This window comes from Bufo bufo, chromosome 1 (genome assembly GCF_905171765.1).
Source record: "Bufo bufo chromosome 1, aBufBuf1.1, whole genome shotgun sequence".
NCBI lineage: Eukaryota > Metazoa > Chordata > Amphibia > Anura > Bufonidae > Bufo > Bufo bufo.
The window spans coordinates 341,356,931-341,373,532 of NC_053389.1; the positions used below are offsets into that span (position 1 = coordinate 341,356,931).

The 16,602-nt window shown below is 45.6% G+C and overlaps 1 protein-coding gene across 3 annotated transcripts in view; it reads left to right on the forward strand.

The window, feature by feature from the left end:
- The window catches only part of JADE2 (jade family PHD finger 2), a 398,257-nt gene that overhangs the window by 366,272 nt on the left and 15,383 nt on the right, over positions 1-16,602 (forward strand). For all 3 annotated transcript variants that reach the window (XM_040442544.1, XM_040442555.1, XM_040442550.1), the window contains one exon: positions 13,905-13,991. In XM_040442544.1, the coding sequence (XP_040298478.1) occupies positions 13,905-13,991 (87 nt within the window). The remainder of the gene's footprint in view (positions 1-13,904; positions 13,992-16,602) is intronic.

Genomic DNA, 16,602 nt, shown 5'->3' on the forward strand with positions numbered 1-16,602 from the left:
ATGGCACTGTTTGGTAAGCACAGATAAGGCCACGGCACAAACAGCTGATCTGCAGGGAGTCCTGGGTGTCGGACCCCCACCAATCAGATACCGATGGCCTATGTAGAGGATAGGTCATCAGTATTAAAATATTGGAAAACCCCTTTAATCATGAATGCTTCAATCTTGCGGAACAGGTTTGAAGTCACGTTTTCTTCCAACTGGATGGGAAGGTGTGGTGAGCATGACTAATGAAGTGCCTTAATAGAGGGCTGGGCCAGAATGGAGGGGTTTGTTCGTCTCAGCCCACCCCCTTTCCCGAGTGGACTTAAAATATGACTGTCGGCATTCTAGTTGACACAAGGTGGGAAATACTATCTAATTGTGCTGTGTACGTTTTCTTTCCCTGTCCCTGGGAACCGCAAAGTAGGTTTACCAAGCAACACGCTATTGGACTTTGTGTATTTCTCCTTTTTATTTTCATAAATGTATTTGCATGTGTATGTGTGTCTGTTTATTTCTTTTTATAACTAAGTACTGTACATTTTTGCACATTAAAGTCTAAAACTTTAATGTTTTGCCTTGTTTCCCTAGACGAACATAAGCTTTTACTATGTGTCTGCTTACAAGCAGGGAACTGTTGGGGAGCCTGTTGGCCTGTAATGCAATTCGTGATGGCAGTGGGCTCTGGGGTGCGTGGACTGTTCTGGGCTCAATTTGTGACCTGAGTTTAAGTTAAGTGCAATATTGGGGAGTGTAGTGCATTAACCCTTGAGAGTCACACCTGTATCACATGCTCGCGCAGTTACATGCGTGACACCATGCACGTGGCCTGCTTTCTCCATTCACTGCTACGATACTTTTGAAAATAGCCGAGAAAACGCAGGTATTTTTTGGTTATTTTTTTACTTTTTTGTTTTGACTTTGGAAAACTCTTTTCTTGAAGTTTTGTATTATTCACGGTACAGGCTTATACCATATTTCTCGGACAATAAGACGCACCTAGGAGTTGGAGGAGGAAAATAAGAAAAATATTTTTCATCAGACCTCAGATCAGACCCCCAAGGGTGCATGCACTACGTACTGATGCTGCACGCAGTCAGTGCACTGCACGGTGGGGCCTGAAATAAGACCAGCGAGAATGAGTACTGTGCAGCACTTCCTTCCCTGCACCTCCCACTTGCTGATGACTGCTTCCATTCATTGACATTTGGACTGTAAGATTCATTGCCACTTTTCTATCACTTTTGGAGGAAAAAAAAGTTCATCTTGTAGTCCGAAAAACGTTGTATTTTACAGCACAGTGGAAATTGGTTGGTACTGTTGCCTTGCAGCTCTGAGTCTTGAGTTTGAATACAATCAATGGCAACTTCTGCATAGAGTTTGCTTGTTCTCCCTTTGTTTGTGTGGGATTCTTCCAGATTCTCCAGTTTTCCTCCTATATTCAAAAAATTACATTTTATTATACAATAAATCAGAAGCTCGGGGCACTTTTTACAAATAATGATGAAATCCAATGCAATGATAGTCATTAAATCACATTAGTTCAGGATTAATAATCTATAACATGGTGACATTTCGGTCCCCCAAAGAGCTTTCTTAAGTTGTATCTATCATGAAGAGTATGGTGGAATGGAATCCAGAGGGCTTACCATTTCTATGTTAATCATTTTCCCCATAATCACGAGACAACCCATATTTTTAAATTGTCGTTCTTTTGGTCTTTTTCTTTTCAGTCATATAAAATTACTCATAATTGAATGCACGTATACATTTATCAAAAACTGTATCTGCTCATAAAATTGTAAAACTGACATTCTTTTTCTCAGGAAGTCTGCAGCTCTATTTAGTTAAATTCCCATTAACTTAAATAAGGTTTCTGGTTTCATTGGTCGTATGCAGACAGATTCACAGCATATTGAAACCAAGCCAATGACTTACCCAGAAATATAAGCCAAGAAGACAAGTCAACCACTTGGCTCTAGTGTGCATGTAAAGCATATTCTTTCTATTATCTCCTGCACTTTGCCAGCAGTTATTAGCACTGAAATTTAGTATATCAAGGGAAACATTGGATATATCAGCTTCTCACACTGGGACCATATACTTGGATAGGATTTAGGCTTTATTTAAAGATTTTCTAGTTTGTAGACATCTGTAGTTCCTCTGTAGCCAGCACATCCACTGCTTGTGTGGACTGTCATGATACACGCTCATTTCTTTTCATATACTTAAATATTATAGAAATAATACACATTTAGGTTCCTGAAATAATATATCTGCATTAGTTTTCATAGTGAATATTAGTAACAATAGAAGGCTTCCTTCCGGCTTTTGCCATAGATTTTATCTTCAGCCATGGATGGATTTAGAGCATAGGCTCCACTACAAACTCTTTTTTGTTCTGTTCAGGCTCCCATTGGACTATAACCTGGTGGTATTGTGAATATTTAAAAAAAGATTAAATGGAGACAGGGAGGAAGTGGATATATGCTTCCACATAAAGTTGGAGGGGGAGCGGAAATAAAATTAAGATCAGAATATTGTGGTATTAGAAATGATGATATTACACACTCAACAAGGACGCTTTGCATTTTCACAGCACTTTGTACTTTTGGAGAGATGTCATTCCATCTATGTGATTACTGTGTCAATGCCATATACCAGGGGTACTCAACTAGTTATATTAAAGGTCCACATACCTAGGTCTGCAGTCTGGTGAAGGTCCGAGCTGAATGCCAACAGTAAAAATGAAAGCCCCTGTTAGTGGCCCCATCTCTGCTTTCGCAAAACAAAACAAAAAAACTTACCTCCTCCGTTTACTCGTGTCACGTTGAATAGCTGACTGGAAGCTCAGGACAGGACCAGCACTCCAGTGTGATGACGTCTCGCAGGTCCTATCCTGAGCTTCCAGTCAGCAGTGAGCGTTCCCTTATAACACAAGTGACGGTGGAGATAAAGGCTGTACTGGAAGCGCTCATTAGTAACAGTCTGTACAGGAAAATACCTGCAATTAATATTAGCGGTAGAAAAAAAATTACCGCCACTGGCAGAACCAATAAAATACCGGGTGGCAACCCTAGCCGCAGAACAGACATATTTATTTTTGTTCCACATCCAATACCAATTACTGGTGCATTGGATGCGGACCCCTTAATTTCAATGGGGCCACAAAAGATGCAGACAGTCTGCTCTCTGCATCTTTTGCGGCCCCATTGAAATGAAGCGTCCGCATCCAATCCAGCAATAATGGGGATTGAATGTTGAACAATACCATGGTGTGAATGGAGCCTTATCTTTATTTCACCATTAGGCTACTTTCACACTTGCGTTTTTTCACCTGATCCGGCAGGGATCAGCAAAAACGCTTCCGTTACATATAGTACAACCATCTGCATCCGTTATGAACGGATCCGGTTGTAGTATCTTTGACATAGCCAAGACGGATCCGTCATGAACACCATTGAAAGTCAATAGGGGACAGATCCGTTTTCTATTGTGTCTATTGTGAGTTAAACAGATCCGTCCCCATTGACTTGCATTGTGGGTCATGACGGCTCTGTCTTGCTCCGCATCCCATGACGGAAATAAAACCTCAGCATGCTGCGGTTTGCTCTCCGGTATGGGAACGCAACCAAATGGAACGGAATGCTTTTTGGAGCAATGAATGGGGACAAAACTGAAGCGTTATTCTCTGGTATTGAGACCCTATGACGGATTTCAACACCAGAAAATAGAAACACTAGTGTGAAAGTAGCCTTACAGAGTGAGGCACAGGCAAGATGGGAACACGCCACTGACACTGTGGAGTCCTTTCCCGCAGTCAGTGATTGGTTCCCGCTAGGGTGGCCACTGGCTTCACCCCTGAAAGCCGACCTCACCGGCCACACCCCCAAACTGATATGCCATGCCTGCCTCTGTTAAGCCACTCCCTACCTCGTGAAGCCACTCCCCCATCGCCGACCAGGGGAAAAACGGGGGGAGGAGAGGGAAGAACTTTCTGAATGGAAGGTGAGCTGGGCGTCAGCCGGAGCACTTCTCTCCCCCACAGTCAGCCACAGGGAGCCATGTCTGTGGGCTCTAGTGACTGACTACGGGTTAGAGAAGCCTCAGTCAGTTGCTGCAGCTCACGATCAGACAGCACAATGCTGCTGAACATGAGCTACTGAAAAGGAGGACATCCCGGTGTCCGTCCAGGCCCTGCGTCGGACAGAGGACAGGAAACCAGAAAACCAGACTCTCTGGCCTAAAACCGGACGTCTGGCCACCCTGGTTCCCGCCCTGTCTGTACCCCTCAGTCCCCTCCCTCCCTCCCACGAAGTTGATTTTACCTTGATTTTTAAATCCCTGTTGGCTGTGGAGTGGGCGTGGCCTAACCAATTGAGGGTGTGGTTTAGTGGGGGCAGGGTTTTAAAGTCCGTCTTTTGAGGCTGGTCTGAGTGGCCACCCTATTCATTGGTGGCAGTGGTGATGTCTATCCTCCTTCTACAGCAGCACCTAAGTGTCCTTTGGAGCTTGAAGCTCCCTTATGTGCCTCTGCTGCAGGAGAGGAGAGACTGAGCCGCTGAGAGAGACAGCTTTCGCCACGTGCAGGCGCTGGATGAAAGCGCTGAGAGAGACAAGTCCCAGTGCCTGCATGTGGACGGACCTGTCTTTCAGCACACTCATCCCTTTCCATCCAACGCCTGCATGGGGAGGAGCTTGTGCCCCAGCTCTTTTCGGCGCACTGTCAGATTAGGAAGCAGCCTAAAGTGCTGCTTTCTATGGAAGGGATGGCAGGGGTCCGGACAGCTGGTGTCAGCAGTCCGTATTTGGACCGCGGTCCGCCAGTTGACTACCCCTGCCATATACCATCTTCTCTTCATCTCCTCACTCTGCACAGTTCTGCAAGCTACCCTAACCGGGACACCTGCAGCACCCTCTCACGACTGTAGCTTTGTTTCTCCTATAGCAGCACAATATAAACAGTAACCATTAGTAGCAATATGAACTATGCTTGTGATTCCTTGTGGTAAAACAGTCTTTCCTGGTTCTTCCACGCTAACCATTGCCTAGACACCCAGGATGCTAGTGTCTCCTAATAGAAAGTACTTAGGGGCACATTTATTAATACCCCTAAGCTGGCGGTGGTTCTGCCAAAGATATGAAGATATGCAGGCCTCTCCAAACCTTCGGCACATCCAGGGCCATTTCTAAATGTAAGACAACTTCAATGCTGCCTACATTTAGACCATTTTCTACACCTAAAACAGGTGTAGAAAATGGTATATGAGACAGGCCAGCCTGCTGGCTCTTCCCCGTCAACACCCACAATTTTAGACCTGGTGTGAGCAGGGAGAAGTCGCAGATTGCATTGCAACTAGCAGTTGTGCCGCAATCTGCGCCTGAAATACGCCTAATTTAGGTGTATTTCAGATTAATAATTGACCCCCTTAGATTATATTTAGCATCATTTTTTTATTACTGTTTTGGAAGGTGTTTTAATGTTTAGTAGAGAGACATTGTCTTTTTTATGTGATTTTATTTTTGTTACCATATGTCTTAACAAGGGATGAGCGGACCCATGGGTGTTCGGTTTCGGGACCCGAACCCCATTGAAGTCAATGGGGACCTGAACTTTGGTGCACTAAAATGGCTGTAAATAGTCGTAGTAAGGACTAGAGGGCTGCAAAAGGAAGCAAATTGGGGGTAAGAGCAGGACAGTTGCCCTGCAAACAAGTGTGGATTGGGAAATGACTTAAAATAACATAGAAAAGAAAAAAATTCTAATCTTGAACTAGGAGGCGGAGGTCAAAGTGGAATAGGAAGTTGAGGAGGCAGCCAACACTGTTTTTGTTTTTTTGTTTTTATTTTATTTTTCATTTATTTATTTAAAAAATTAAAAATTTGGGAAGACCCCAAAACATTGGGAAATAGAGAAGAGAATGCAAAGAGAAAGTGCGCTGGAGTATAACAATGGCTGGGTGCGGCCGGTATACTTGTCTACTCAGCACAAGGTATGGACAAGTCCTGTGGGATCCATGCCTGGTTCATTGTAATGAACGTGAGCTTGTCGACGTTGGCTGTGGACAGGCAGCTGCACTTGTCTGTGATTACCCCCCTTGCCGTTCTAAACACAAGTTCAGACAATACACTTGCTGCAGGGCAGGCCAGCACCTCCAAGACGTAAAGGGTAAGCTCAGGCCATGTGCCCAATTTGGAGAGCCAGAAGTTGAATGGGGCAGACCCATCAGTCAGTACGTGTTTAGGCATGTACTGTTCCACCATGTTGCTGAAATGCCTCCTGCTAAGACGTTCTGTATCAGCTGGTGGTGCTGGTTGTTGTGGCATGCTGACAAAGCTTTTCCACATTTTGGCCATGCTAAGCCTCCCTTCTGAGGTGCTGGCGGTGCCCCAGCTGCGTTGGTGACCTCCTTCTCTTCTGCCTTATCTTTGTGCTTCCACTGGGTTCCTGCTGTCAGGTGTGAATGCCACCAGCAGTGCGTCTACCGGCGTGCGCTTGTACTCACCCATCTTCCGATAACGCTCCAGTGACGGAATTAAGGACAGCACACTGTCCTTGTAGTGGGGATCCAGCAGGGTGGCCACCCAGTAATCAGCACTGGTTAGAATGTGGGCAAGCTGTCCTCTGTGGGAGGTATATTGTCTGTGTCCTCTGTATACCCCCAGCCACGCTCCATTGATGCCCATAAGCTGCTTTGGGTGCTACCCTGCTGTGAACTCAGTTCTGCCTCCTCATCCTGCAGAACTGTGCCCTGGCCTCTGTTGGTGCAGGAACCCACCCTCCGAGCCACTTGTGAATGACTGGCCTGATAGCCGTGGAAATTACCCCTCTTCCTCCTTTTCCATCAGCGTCCAAAGCGTTTTTTCAAGGAGACATAGAAGTGGGATAGTAACTCTGAGGACTGCGTCATCGGCACTGGCCATGTTGGTGGAGTACTCGAAACAGTGCAACATGGCACACACGTCCCGCATGGAGGCCCACTCGGTGGTGAAGTGGTGCTATTCCGCAGAGCGACTCACACGTGCGTGCTGCAGCTGAAACTCCACTATCGCCTGCTGCTGGCACAGTCTCTCCCGCATGTGCAAGGTGGAGTTCCACCTTGTGGGTACGTCGCATATGAGGCGGTGAGTGGGAAGGCCGAAGTTACACTGCAGCGCAGACAGGCGAGCAGCAGCAAGGTGAGAGCGCGCAGACGGCCCACAATTTCTGCAGCAGCTCTGACATATCGGGGGAAATTTTTCAGGAACCTCTGCACCACCAAATTCAGCACATGTGCCAGGCAAGGGATCTGTGTCAACCCGGCTAGCCCCAGAGCTGCTACGAGATTTTGCCTGTTATCGCACACCACCAGGCCAGGCTTGAGGCTCAGCGGCACCAACCACTCATCGGTCTGTTGTTCCATGCCCGTCCACAGATCCTGCACCGTGTGGGTTTTTTCCCCCAAACAGATGAGTTTCAAAACAGCTTGCTGTCGTTTCCCCTGGCTGTGCTGAAGTTGGTGGTGAAGGTGTTACGCTGAGCGGATGAGGAGGTGGTAGAGGAGGAAGCGAAGTAGGAGGAGGAGGCAATGAGAAATGTACTGCAATCCTCTGTGGCGGTAGGACATGCGCCAAACTGCTATCCGCCTCAGGCCCAGCCGCCACTGCATTTACCCAGTGTGCAGTTAGGGAGATATGACGTCACTGCCCTTGCTTACTGGTCCATGTATCAGTAGTTATGTGGACCTTGCTACAGATGGCGTTGCGCAGTGCACACCTGATATTTTGTTCGCCACTTGGTTGTGCAGGGCAGGGATGGCTCGCCTGGAAAAGTAGTGGCGGTTGGAAACCACATACTGCACTACAGCCACTGCCACAATGTTTTTAAAAGTCTCTGCCTCCACCAGACGGAATGACAGCATTTCAAAGGCCAGGAATTTTGAAATGCTGGCATTCAGGGCCAGGGATCGCCGGTGGGTAGGGGGGTACTTCCTCTTTCTCTCCAGTGTTTGGGGGATTGGAGAGCTGAATGCTTCCATGGGACAGTGTGGACATGCTGGATGACGGTGGTGAAGGTGGTGGTGTTGCTGACACATCCTCTGTTTGCGGGGTGGCAGGTGCCACTGTCACTCCAGAGGGGGAGGAAGAGGCCGAGACCGCAGCAGAAGAGGGAGCAAGAAAAGCCTGAGATTTTTTTGTGGTTTTTCAGGTGTGTACTGCACTGCAGCTCGTGATTTGCATTTAGATGCCTGGTCATGCAGGTGGTGCTCAGGTTTAGAAAATGTATGCCTCGCTTTAGGCTCTGATTGCACAGCGTGCAGACCACTCGTATCTTGTCGTCAGCACATTGTCTCAAGAACTGCCACACCAGGGAACTCCTTGGAGCTGACTTTGGTGTACTCAGTCCCTGGGTGCGGTGGGAAGTAGCGGGCACACTGGCTAGGGGACGGCCACTCTGCTTTTGCACCCTGCTCCCTATTTTGCTGTGCAACTGGCACTGTGTTACCACCACCTCTTCCTCCAAACTGCACACGTCACTCGCATGACCTTGATTCCATGTGGGGTCTAGGACCTCATTATCATCCTCCCACTCTTCATCCCTGCCCTCCTTGCCGGTCTGCACACGGCAGAAAGCCGCAGCAGTTGGTACCTGTGTTTCGTCATCAGAGACGTGCTGCGGTGGTCCTCCCATGTCCACATCCTGAAACATAAGTGGTTGGGCATCAGTGCTCTCAATCTCTTCCACTTCTGGCGCAGGGCTAGGTTGATGGCCCACGGAAACCCTACCAGCAGAGTCATCAAAAAGCATAAGAGACTGCTGCATGACTTGGGGCTCAGACTGCTTAGCTGATTTGCAAGGGGGTGAGGTGAAAGACAGATGCCCATGGGCTGCAGATGCCCACTCTGCGGTTTCAGCAGGGGACCGGGTGGGAGACAATGTGAAGGAACTGGAGGCACAGTCAGCCATCCAATCTACTACTGCCTCTACTTGTTCTGACCTTACCATTCGTACTCCGGTATTCGGGCCTGCAAAATGACGCTGAACGTCCTGTCGCCCACGTGCACCTGAGGAAGGGATTTTATTTGGGCGTGTAGCTGGCACAGATCGACCACGTCCTCTCCCTGCAACAGGAGCACCAGCAACACCACAACCATGGCCACGTCCCTTATTTGATGCTCTCCTCATTCTTTGAGGTCACCGACCGAACTAACAGACAGATTAACTATATTAATTTCCCTGTCACATATGCAGTGCACGTGTATCTCACACCAAAAATGGGAATATGTCACCAGCCGAACTAACAGTCAGATTAACTATATTAATTTCCCTGTCACATATGCAGTGCAGGTGTACCTCAAATCAAAAATGGGTATATGTCACCGGCCGAACTAACAGTCAGATTAACTATATTAATTTCCCTGTCGTCACATATAAAGTGCAGGTGTATCTCACATCAAAAATGGGTATATATCACCCACAGAACTAACAGACGGATTAACTATATTAATTTCCCTGTCACATATTCAGTGCAGGTGTACCTCACACCAAAAATGGGTATATGTCACCGGCCGAACTAACAGATTAACTATATTAATTTCCCTGTCACATATGCAGTGCACGTGTATCTCACACCAAAAATTAGTATATGTCACTGACCGAGCTAACAGTAAGATGAACTATATTAATTTCCCTGTCACATATAAAGTGCAGGTGTATCTCACATCAAAAATGGGTATATATCATCCATCAAACTAACAGAAGGATTAATTATTATATTTCTGTGTCAGGGGTACAAAAATGGTGCATTGCACCCACAAAAAATCACTATAGGTCACCCACAGAATTAACAGCCATATTTATTATTATATTTCTGTGTCAGGGGTGCAAAGCTGGTGTATTGCATTGCACCCACAAAAAATAATTATATGTCATCCACAAAATAAATAGCCAGATTCCTAACACACTCCCTCGCTTCAGCTGCCTGTTTTATGTCCCTGCACTACTCAGAGCTGATGGGCAGTGCTACATGTGATCCAGCTTGTATAGAGGCTGGGTCACATGATGCACTGGCCAGTCACAGACATGCAATTACTAGGCATGGCTATGATGGCTTCTAAGTGCCCACAGCTTAAAAGCTAGTTGATTGGCTGCCCTGCAGTCTTTAAAAAGCTTTATTAAATGCCCGAGCACCGAACTTGAACACAAACTTTTCCGGCAAAGTCCGGAAAACTCTCAAAGTTCCGTACGGACACGAACTTTACAGTTCAGGTTTGCTCAACACTAGTCTTAACGTGTCTTTTATTGTAATGCTACCCACTTATGGTGGACTTTTGGGTTTAAAATGGTGTTTTGTGTGATTTTGTGATATTGGACCTGATAAACGGAGCAGTGCACTCCAAAAACTAGTAGGTCAAATAAAGTTTCTTTCAAAGGTATTTGCTTGAAGACTTTCCATCACCAACACCGTGATTGAATCCCACCATGCTTCTCCTTGCCTATTTTGGGTCATCATTTAGAGGGAGACACAGCAGCTTGGATCATATAATATAGCCTTTAAAAGATTTGTGCCTAATAGTAGCAGTGAGCACCCATTCACTAAATATGTGCAACCATAGTGTATGATTTTTTTGTTTACAGTCAAGCACTAATATCCAGGAGTATAACTATAGTCATCTAAAGTTCAATGAATTTAAGTACAGCAGTAAGGGTCCTTCTTATGTCCGTGCATAAACTTTCTTTCCTCTAGACATAGTGGATGTCCCCTTGTTATATAACAGTCCAGGGTATAAACAGATAACCCTATCTTTTTGGGTACTGTAATCCACCCTTTCCACACAAATTTGTGAGCTTCATGTTTATATCCCTAATATTTTGCTTCCTCTGAGTTATGGCATATAATACAGGCAGTATTTCTGAAATTATTAAGGTAAAAGTTCTTGCCTTAAGTTTTCCAGCCTAGATCCACTTGAATTTTTATCTTGGCAGCATGTCAGGGGCAATCATTGAATGCAATACATTTTGTTGAGCCTGGTCCTTCAAAGCAGAAAAAATCTTTGCAACAGCACTCTTGTTTAAAGGGATTCCATGTGAGGGGCTGTCTTCTGTGGCAGATGCATGCCTCCCATTAGTGGCCTACCAATAATTAAGTTCTAAATTTTTTAGATTACTTAACCTTAAAGGGGTTCTCCGGGAATTAAGAAAAGGAAAATCCGTAAATATTACTTTATTATAAATATATTCCCAAATACATTTCATTAGTTATAATGGCTCATTTTACCTAGGGAGCAAAGATTAGGAGAAACAAAATAGCTGCCATCCTATTCGTACACGCAAAACCTGTCCTAATCACACAGGACAAGTTACTTCAGGACACTGAGCTAATGAGCCGCCTCATCCTACTCTCTACTCTGCTTCTCAGGGATTATGATCCTATATACAGCTGATAAGATTTTCAGCTGAATCTCTGTGTGAGTAGAGTCCATGGGGAGACATGAAATACAGAAAGGGACGGACAGGACAGACTATGGTAATGTCTGCTTATGAACTACATATATAAAAAAAAAAAAAAAAAAAAAAAAATGAATCGCACATCCAGCTGCTATGCTTTGATCTCATCCCTGCTACTTTTGCAGAAACAGCACTAAATAGCGCATGTGTACCGCCTCCTATGCTACATGCTAAATGATGCATTAGTGTACATTTTGATCAAAAGGCATAAGCCCACACACCAAGCCAAGGTTGCCTCTATGAGTGGGTCATATTGGCGCGGCACTGCACGGCGGCCACCAACGCTGTGGTGCCAATCCGACAGGCGGCGGGACCCAGCAGCCAAACAGCACCCCTGCTGCCTGACTATGCCATACCTAGGACTGGGCCCCACCAACCCGCCAGAAAAACAGCACAGCGGCCCCCGTGCAGTACCGCACCATGTGAACAGTTGTCAAAGCTCACCTTACCTGAAGCTCTCAGCAACTCCAACTGAGAGCATGGTAGGTTAATTTAACCCCTCCTGCAAAATACCTTGCTAATTAAAATCACCTGGCCGAATGGAAGGAGTGCTGATCCAGGGACAGAATCTCTGTACATATATAAAAAAGAAAAGAAATGAATCGCACATCCAGCTGCTATGCTTTGATCTAATCCCTGCTACTTTTGCAGAAACAGCACTAAATAGCGCATGTGTACTGCCTCCTATGCTACATGCTAAATGAGGCATTAGTGTACATTTTGATCTTCCTACAGAGAATCTGCTAAAGTTCTTATCAGCTGTGTTCAGGATCACAATCCCTGACAAGTAGCAGAGGAGGATGAGGTGCTCTTTACCTCAGTGTTGTGAAGTAACTTATCCTGCTGTGTGACTAGGCCAGTTTTTGTGTGTACTAATAGGATGGTGGCCATTTTGTTTCCCATCCCTTCAGATGACCCCAAAGATAAAAGTCTAAGGGGGTCCGATCGGGAGACCTTGGGGGCCATTCAACTGGCCCACGACGACCAATCCACTTTCCAGGAAGCTGTCCATCTAGGAATGCTCGGACCTGACACCCATAATGTGGTGGTGCACCACCTTGCTGGAAAAACTCAGGGAACGTGCCAGCTTCAGTGCATAAAGAGGGAAACACATCATCATGTAGCAATTTCGCATATCCAGTGGCCTTGAGGTTTCCATTGATGAAGAATGGCCCCACTATCTTTGTACCCCATATACCACACCATACCACCAATTTTTTTGTTCCAACAGTCTTGGAGGGATCTATCCAATGTGGGTTAGTGTCAGACCAATAGCGGTGGTTTTGTTTGTTAACTTCACCATTCACATAAAAGTTTGCCTCATCACTGAACAAAATCTTCTGCGTAAACTGAGGGTCCTGTTCCAATTTTTGTTTTGCCCATTCTGCAAATTCAGTGCGCCGATCTGGGTCATCCTCGTTGAGATACTGCAGTAGCTGGAGTTTGAAAGGGTGCCATTTGTGAGTAGCTAATATCCGCCGAAGGGATGTTCGACTAATGCCACTCTCCAGTGACATGCGGCGAGTGCTACGCTGTGGGCTCTTGCTGAATGAAGCTAGGACAGCCACTGATGTTTCTTCATTAGAGACAGATTTCATGCGTCCACATTTTGGCAAATCCAACACTGAACCAGTTTCACGAAACTTAGCAAGCAGTTTGCTAACTGTAGCATGGGAGATGGGTGGTCTCATAGGGTGTCTTGCATTGAAATCTGCTGCAATGACCCGGTTACTGTGTTCACCAGACATCAACACAATTTCTATCCGCTCCTCACGTGTTAACCTCGGCGACATGTCAATGGCTGTAAACACCATTGTTTTTCGTGTGAAATTCCCAATAAGTTTGATGTGTCACATGACTCTCTTCCTATTGAAAAAACAAAAGTTGGATTCAAAATGGCCGACTTCAAAATGGCCACCATGGTCACCACCCATCTTGAAAATTTCCCCCTCACATATACTAATGTGCCACAAACAGGAAGTTAATATCACCAACCATTCCCATTTTATTAAGGTGTATCCATATAAATGGCCCACCCTGTACATTAGCAGTTTTGCTGCATGTTACAACTTATCTTTCTCAGACCAAGGAAACTTTTGTATTGATTTTCATTCTAACTAGCCTCTATAGACAGTTGGATTGGACTAAATGTAAGGTATTCAAAACAGTTCTATGAATGCAGCTTTTCCTCTTGAATACTGGAAAATCTGAATAAAAATAGAGTTCTTAATTTTGCAAAACAATGAGCTGCCTGATCTGACAGTGTGACCACATTTCCACCGAAATGGTCCTCTTTTCTAGGAAACTCCACCATTGTCGGGGTCCAAAAATTCTCTCCTGGAATTTGGGATAGGAAATGTATAATTTGAGTTAAGGACGTTTTTTATTTTTTTTATTTTTTTATTTTACTAAACTGAACATTTTATTCTGACAGAATCCAGAAAGAAGACGAAAGGAAAAAAAACAAGTTGTGTTGAAAAAAGGGAAAGAAGAGGAAAGAAATCGGTTTTGGAGCACCCGGGTAAGCGGACACTACATGTAATGTTCATGTTTAACTGCTGTATATGATGTGTAAATAGACAGCGGGACAGACTGACCTTATAAAGTCTTCACAGAATGCACCAAATTTTAATAAATTTAAGACAGTTTGTTTGCCAGAAATTCTGCACCAGTTTTGAGCTGGCTTAGATCTCAACTGTCATTCACTTCAGTTTCTGGTGTAAATGATAGTAATTTGTAGACTATAGGAGGTCATACCCCTTCCGCTAAGGCAGTGCTTCTCAATTATTTTCTGTCATGCCCCCCCTAGGAAAAAGAAAACATTTCGCGCCCCCCGCACGACTGTAAATAGTATCATTTGTCTATAAAATTGTTATAAGTACACCTCTGCATAACACTGTATCCTTATTAACGTATAAGAGAATAAAAAAAGAAAGAAATGTGGATCGGACACACACTTATGGGGGGATCTGTGGATGACGGACACTTATGGGGGGATCTGTGGATGACGGACACTTATGGGGGGATCTGTGGATGACTGACACTTATGGTGGGATCTGTGGATGACGGACACTTATGGGGGGGATCTGTGGCTGGCACTGTTACAGGGGGATCTGTGGCTGGCACTGTTATATATGTGCCATCCACAGACCCCCCACCCCATAACAGTGCCATCCACAGTGCCCCCCCCAGCCCATAACAGTGCCATCCACAGACCCCCACCCCTTAACTGTGCCATCCACAGATTCTGTGTGCCCGCCGCCGTTTAAAGTTATTAAACATGCCCCCCTCACTCCTAATAGTACCGTATATCCGAATTTCTTCTGTATAATGCCGGCAGGCGGGCCGGGCGGCCGGCGCGTCCCTCAGTGACGTCACTTGTCTGCGCCGCCTGCTTCATTGATAAAGCAGGCGGCACAGGCACGTGACATCACTGAGGGACGCGCCGGCCTGCCTGCCGGCATTATACGGAAGAAATTCGGATATACGGTACTATTAGGAGTGAGGGGGGCATGTTTAATAACTTTTAATTCAATAATACATTTTATATTAGTATACCGGAGGGAGCGGTGGGGCGGGGCTATAGTACAGTGACCGCACCGCCCCACCGCTATTGCCGGCCCCCAGCTCCTCCGCCCAGTCCCTCCCCCGGCCCCCGCTCCGTACATCGCGCCTGCGCCGGCCTCTGATCAGAAGGGAGATGAGCGCTTCCACAATGGAAGCGCTCATCTCCCTGCCGCATATTACACTGCGAGCTGTCGGCCGCCCGGCGCCCCTCTTGCTATGGCGCCCTGTGCAGCCGCACAGCCCGCACACCCCAAAGGCCGGCCCTGAACGAGCCCCCCTTTACGGAGCCTGCGCGCCCCACTATTTGATAAGCACTGCGCTAAGCCAAGTGCACTAATGGTGACAAAAGTGAAAAGTCACAAATATGGCTTGCTCCATAATTTTCAAGTTTTTTACATCACACAATAATGATGTAAAACATTTGATAACTGTCCCTCAGTATTTTTCATTTTTGCTTTAACCCATAGAGGACCCGCACTGTACTTGTAGGGCAGTCTAATGTAGGGCAGGAGCTGAGCCAGCCTGATCAGCGGCACAGACCCGGCAGTCACTGACAGCCGGGCCCCTGCTGCATAGGCCAGCATAGTTGAAAACAAAGCTGCCGGCGTATTAACCCTTTGTATGCTGCAGTCAAAGCTGACCGCGGCATGCAGTGGGTTTGCGGAGGGTACGGGTTCCCTCTGCTTCCCCATTGGGTCCCCGTGCTGCAGTGATGGGAACCGATGGCAGAGAAGGCAGTCCGATGTCTTCTACGGAATGCCTGTGAGATCCAGTCCCTTGTAACGCATTGCAGCGGACATCAGACCCAAGAAGTTAAAGTCCTAGAGTGGGACACAAAAATAAAAAGTGTTTTTCATAATAAAAAAAATTAAGTTTCAGGTAAAAAAAAAAGGTCCTTTCCCAAAATAACACATAAAATTGTAAAGAAAAAGAAAAACAGACATTGGGTATTGCCACATCCGTAACGACCGGCTCTATAAAAATATCACATGATCCACCCCCTCAACTGAACGCCGTAGAAAAAAAAAAAAACTGTGCTTAAACAGCCATTTTTCTGTCACCATAAATCACAAAAAGTGCAACACCAAGCGATCAAAAAGGCGTAAGCCCCCCAAAATAGTACCAATCAAACTGTCATCTTATCATCTAATGCATTGCAGAGGGCATTAGACCCCAGAAGTTGAAGTCCCAGAGTGGGACAAAAATAAAAAAGGGTAAAAAAAAGTGTTTTTCATAATATTTTTTTTTTTATTTCAAGTAAAAAAAAAAATGACCCTTTCCCAAAATAACACACATAAAATTGTAAAAAAAACAAAAGACCTATTAGGTATCGCTGCGTCCGTAACAACCAGGTCTATTAAAATATCACATGACCTAACCCCTCAGGTGAACACCGTAAAAAAATAAAAACAGTGTCAAAAAAGCAATTTTTTGGCACTTTACATAATAAAAAGTCTATTACTAAGCGATCAAAAAGTCATATGCACCCCAAAATAGTACCAATCAAACAGTCATCTCATCCCGAAAAAAATGAGATTCTACCTAAGACAATCGCCCAAAAAATA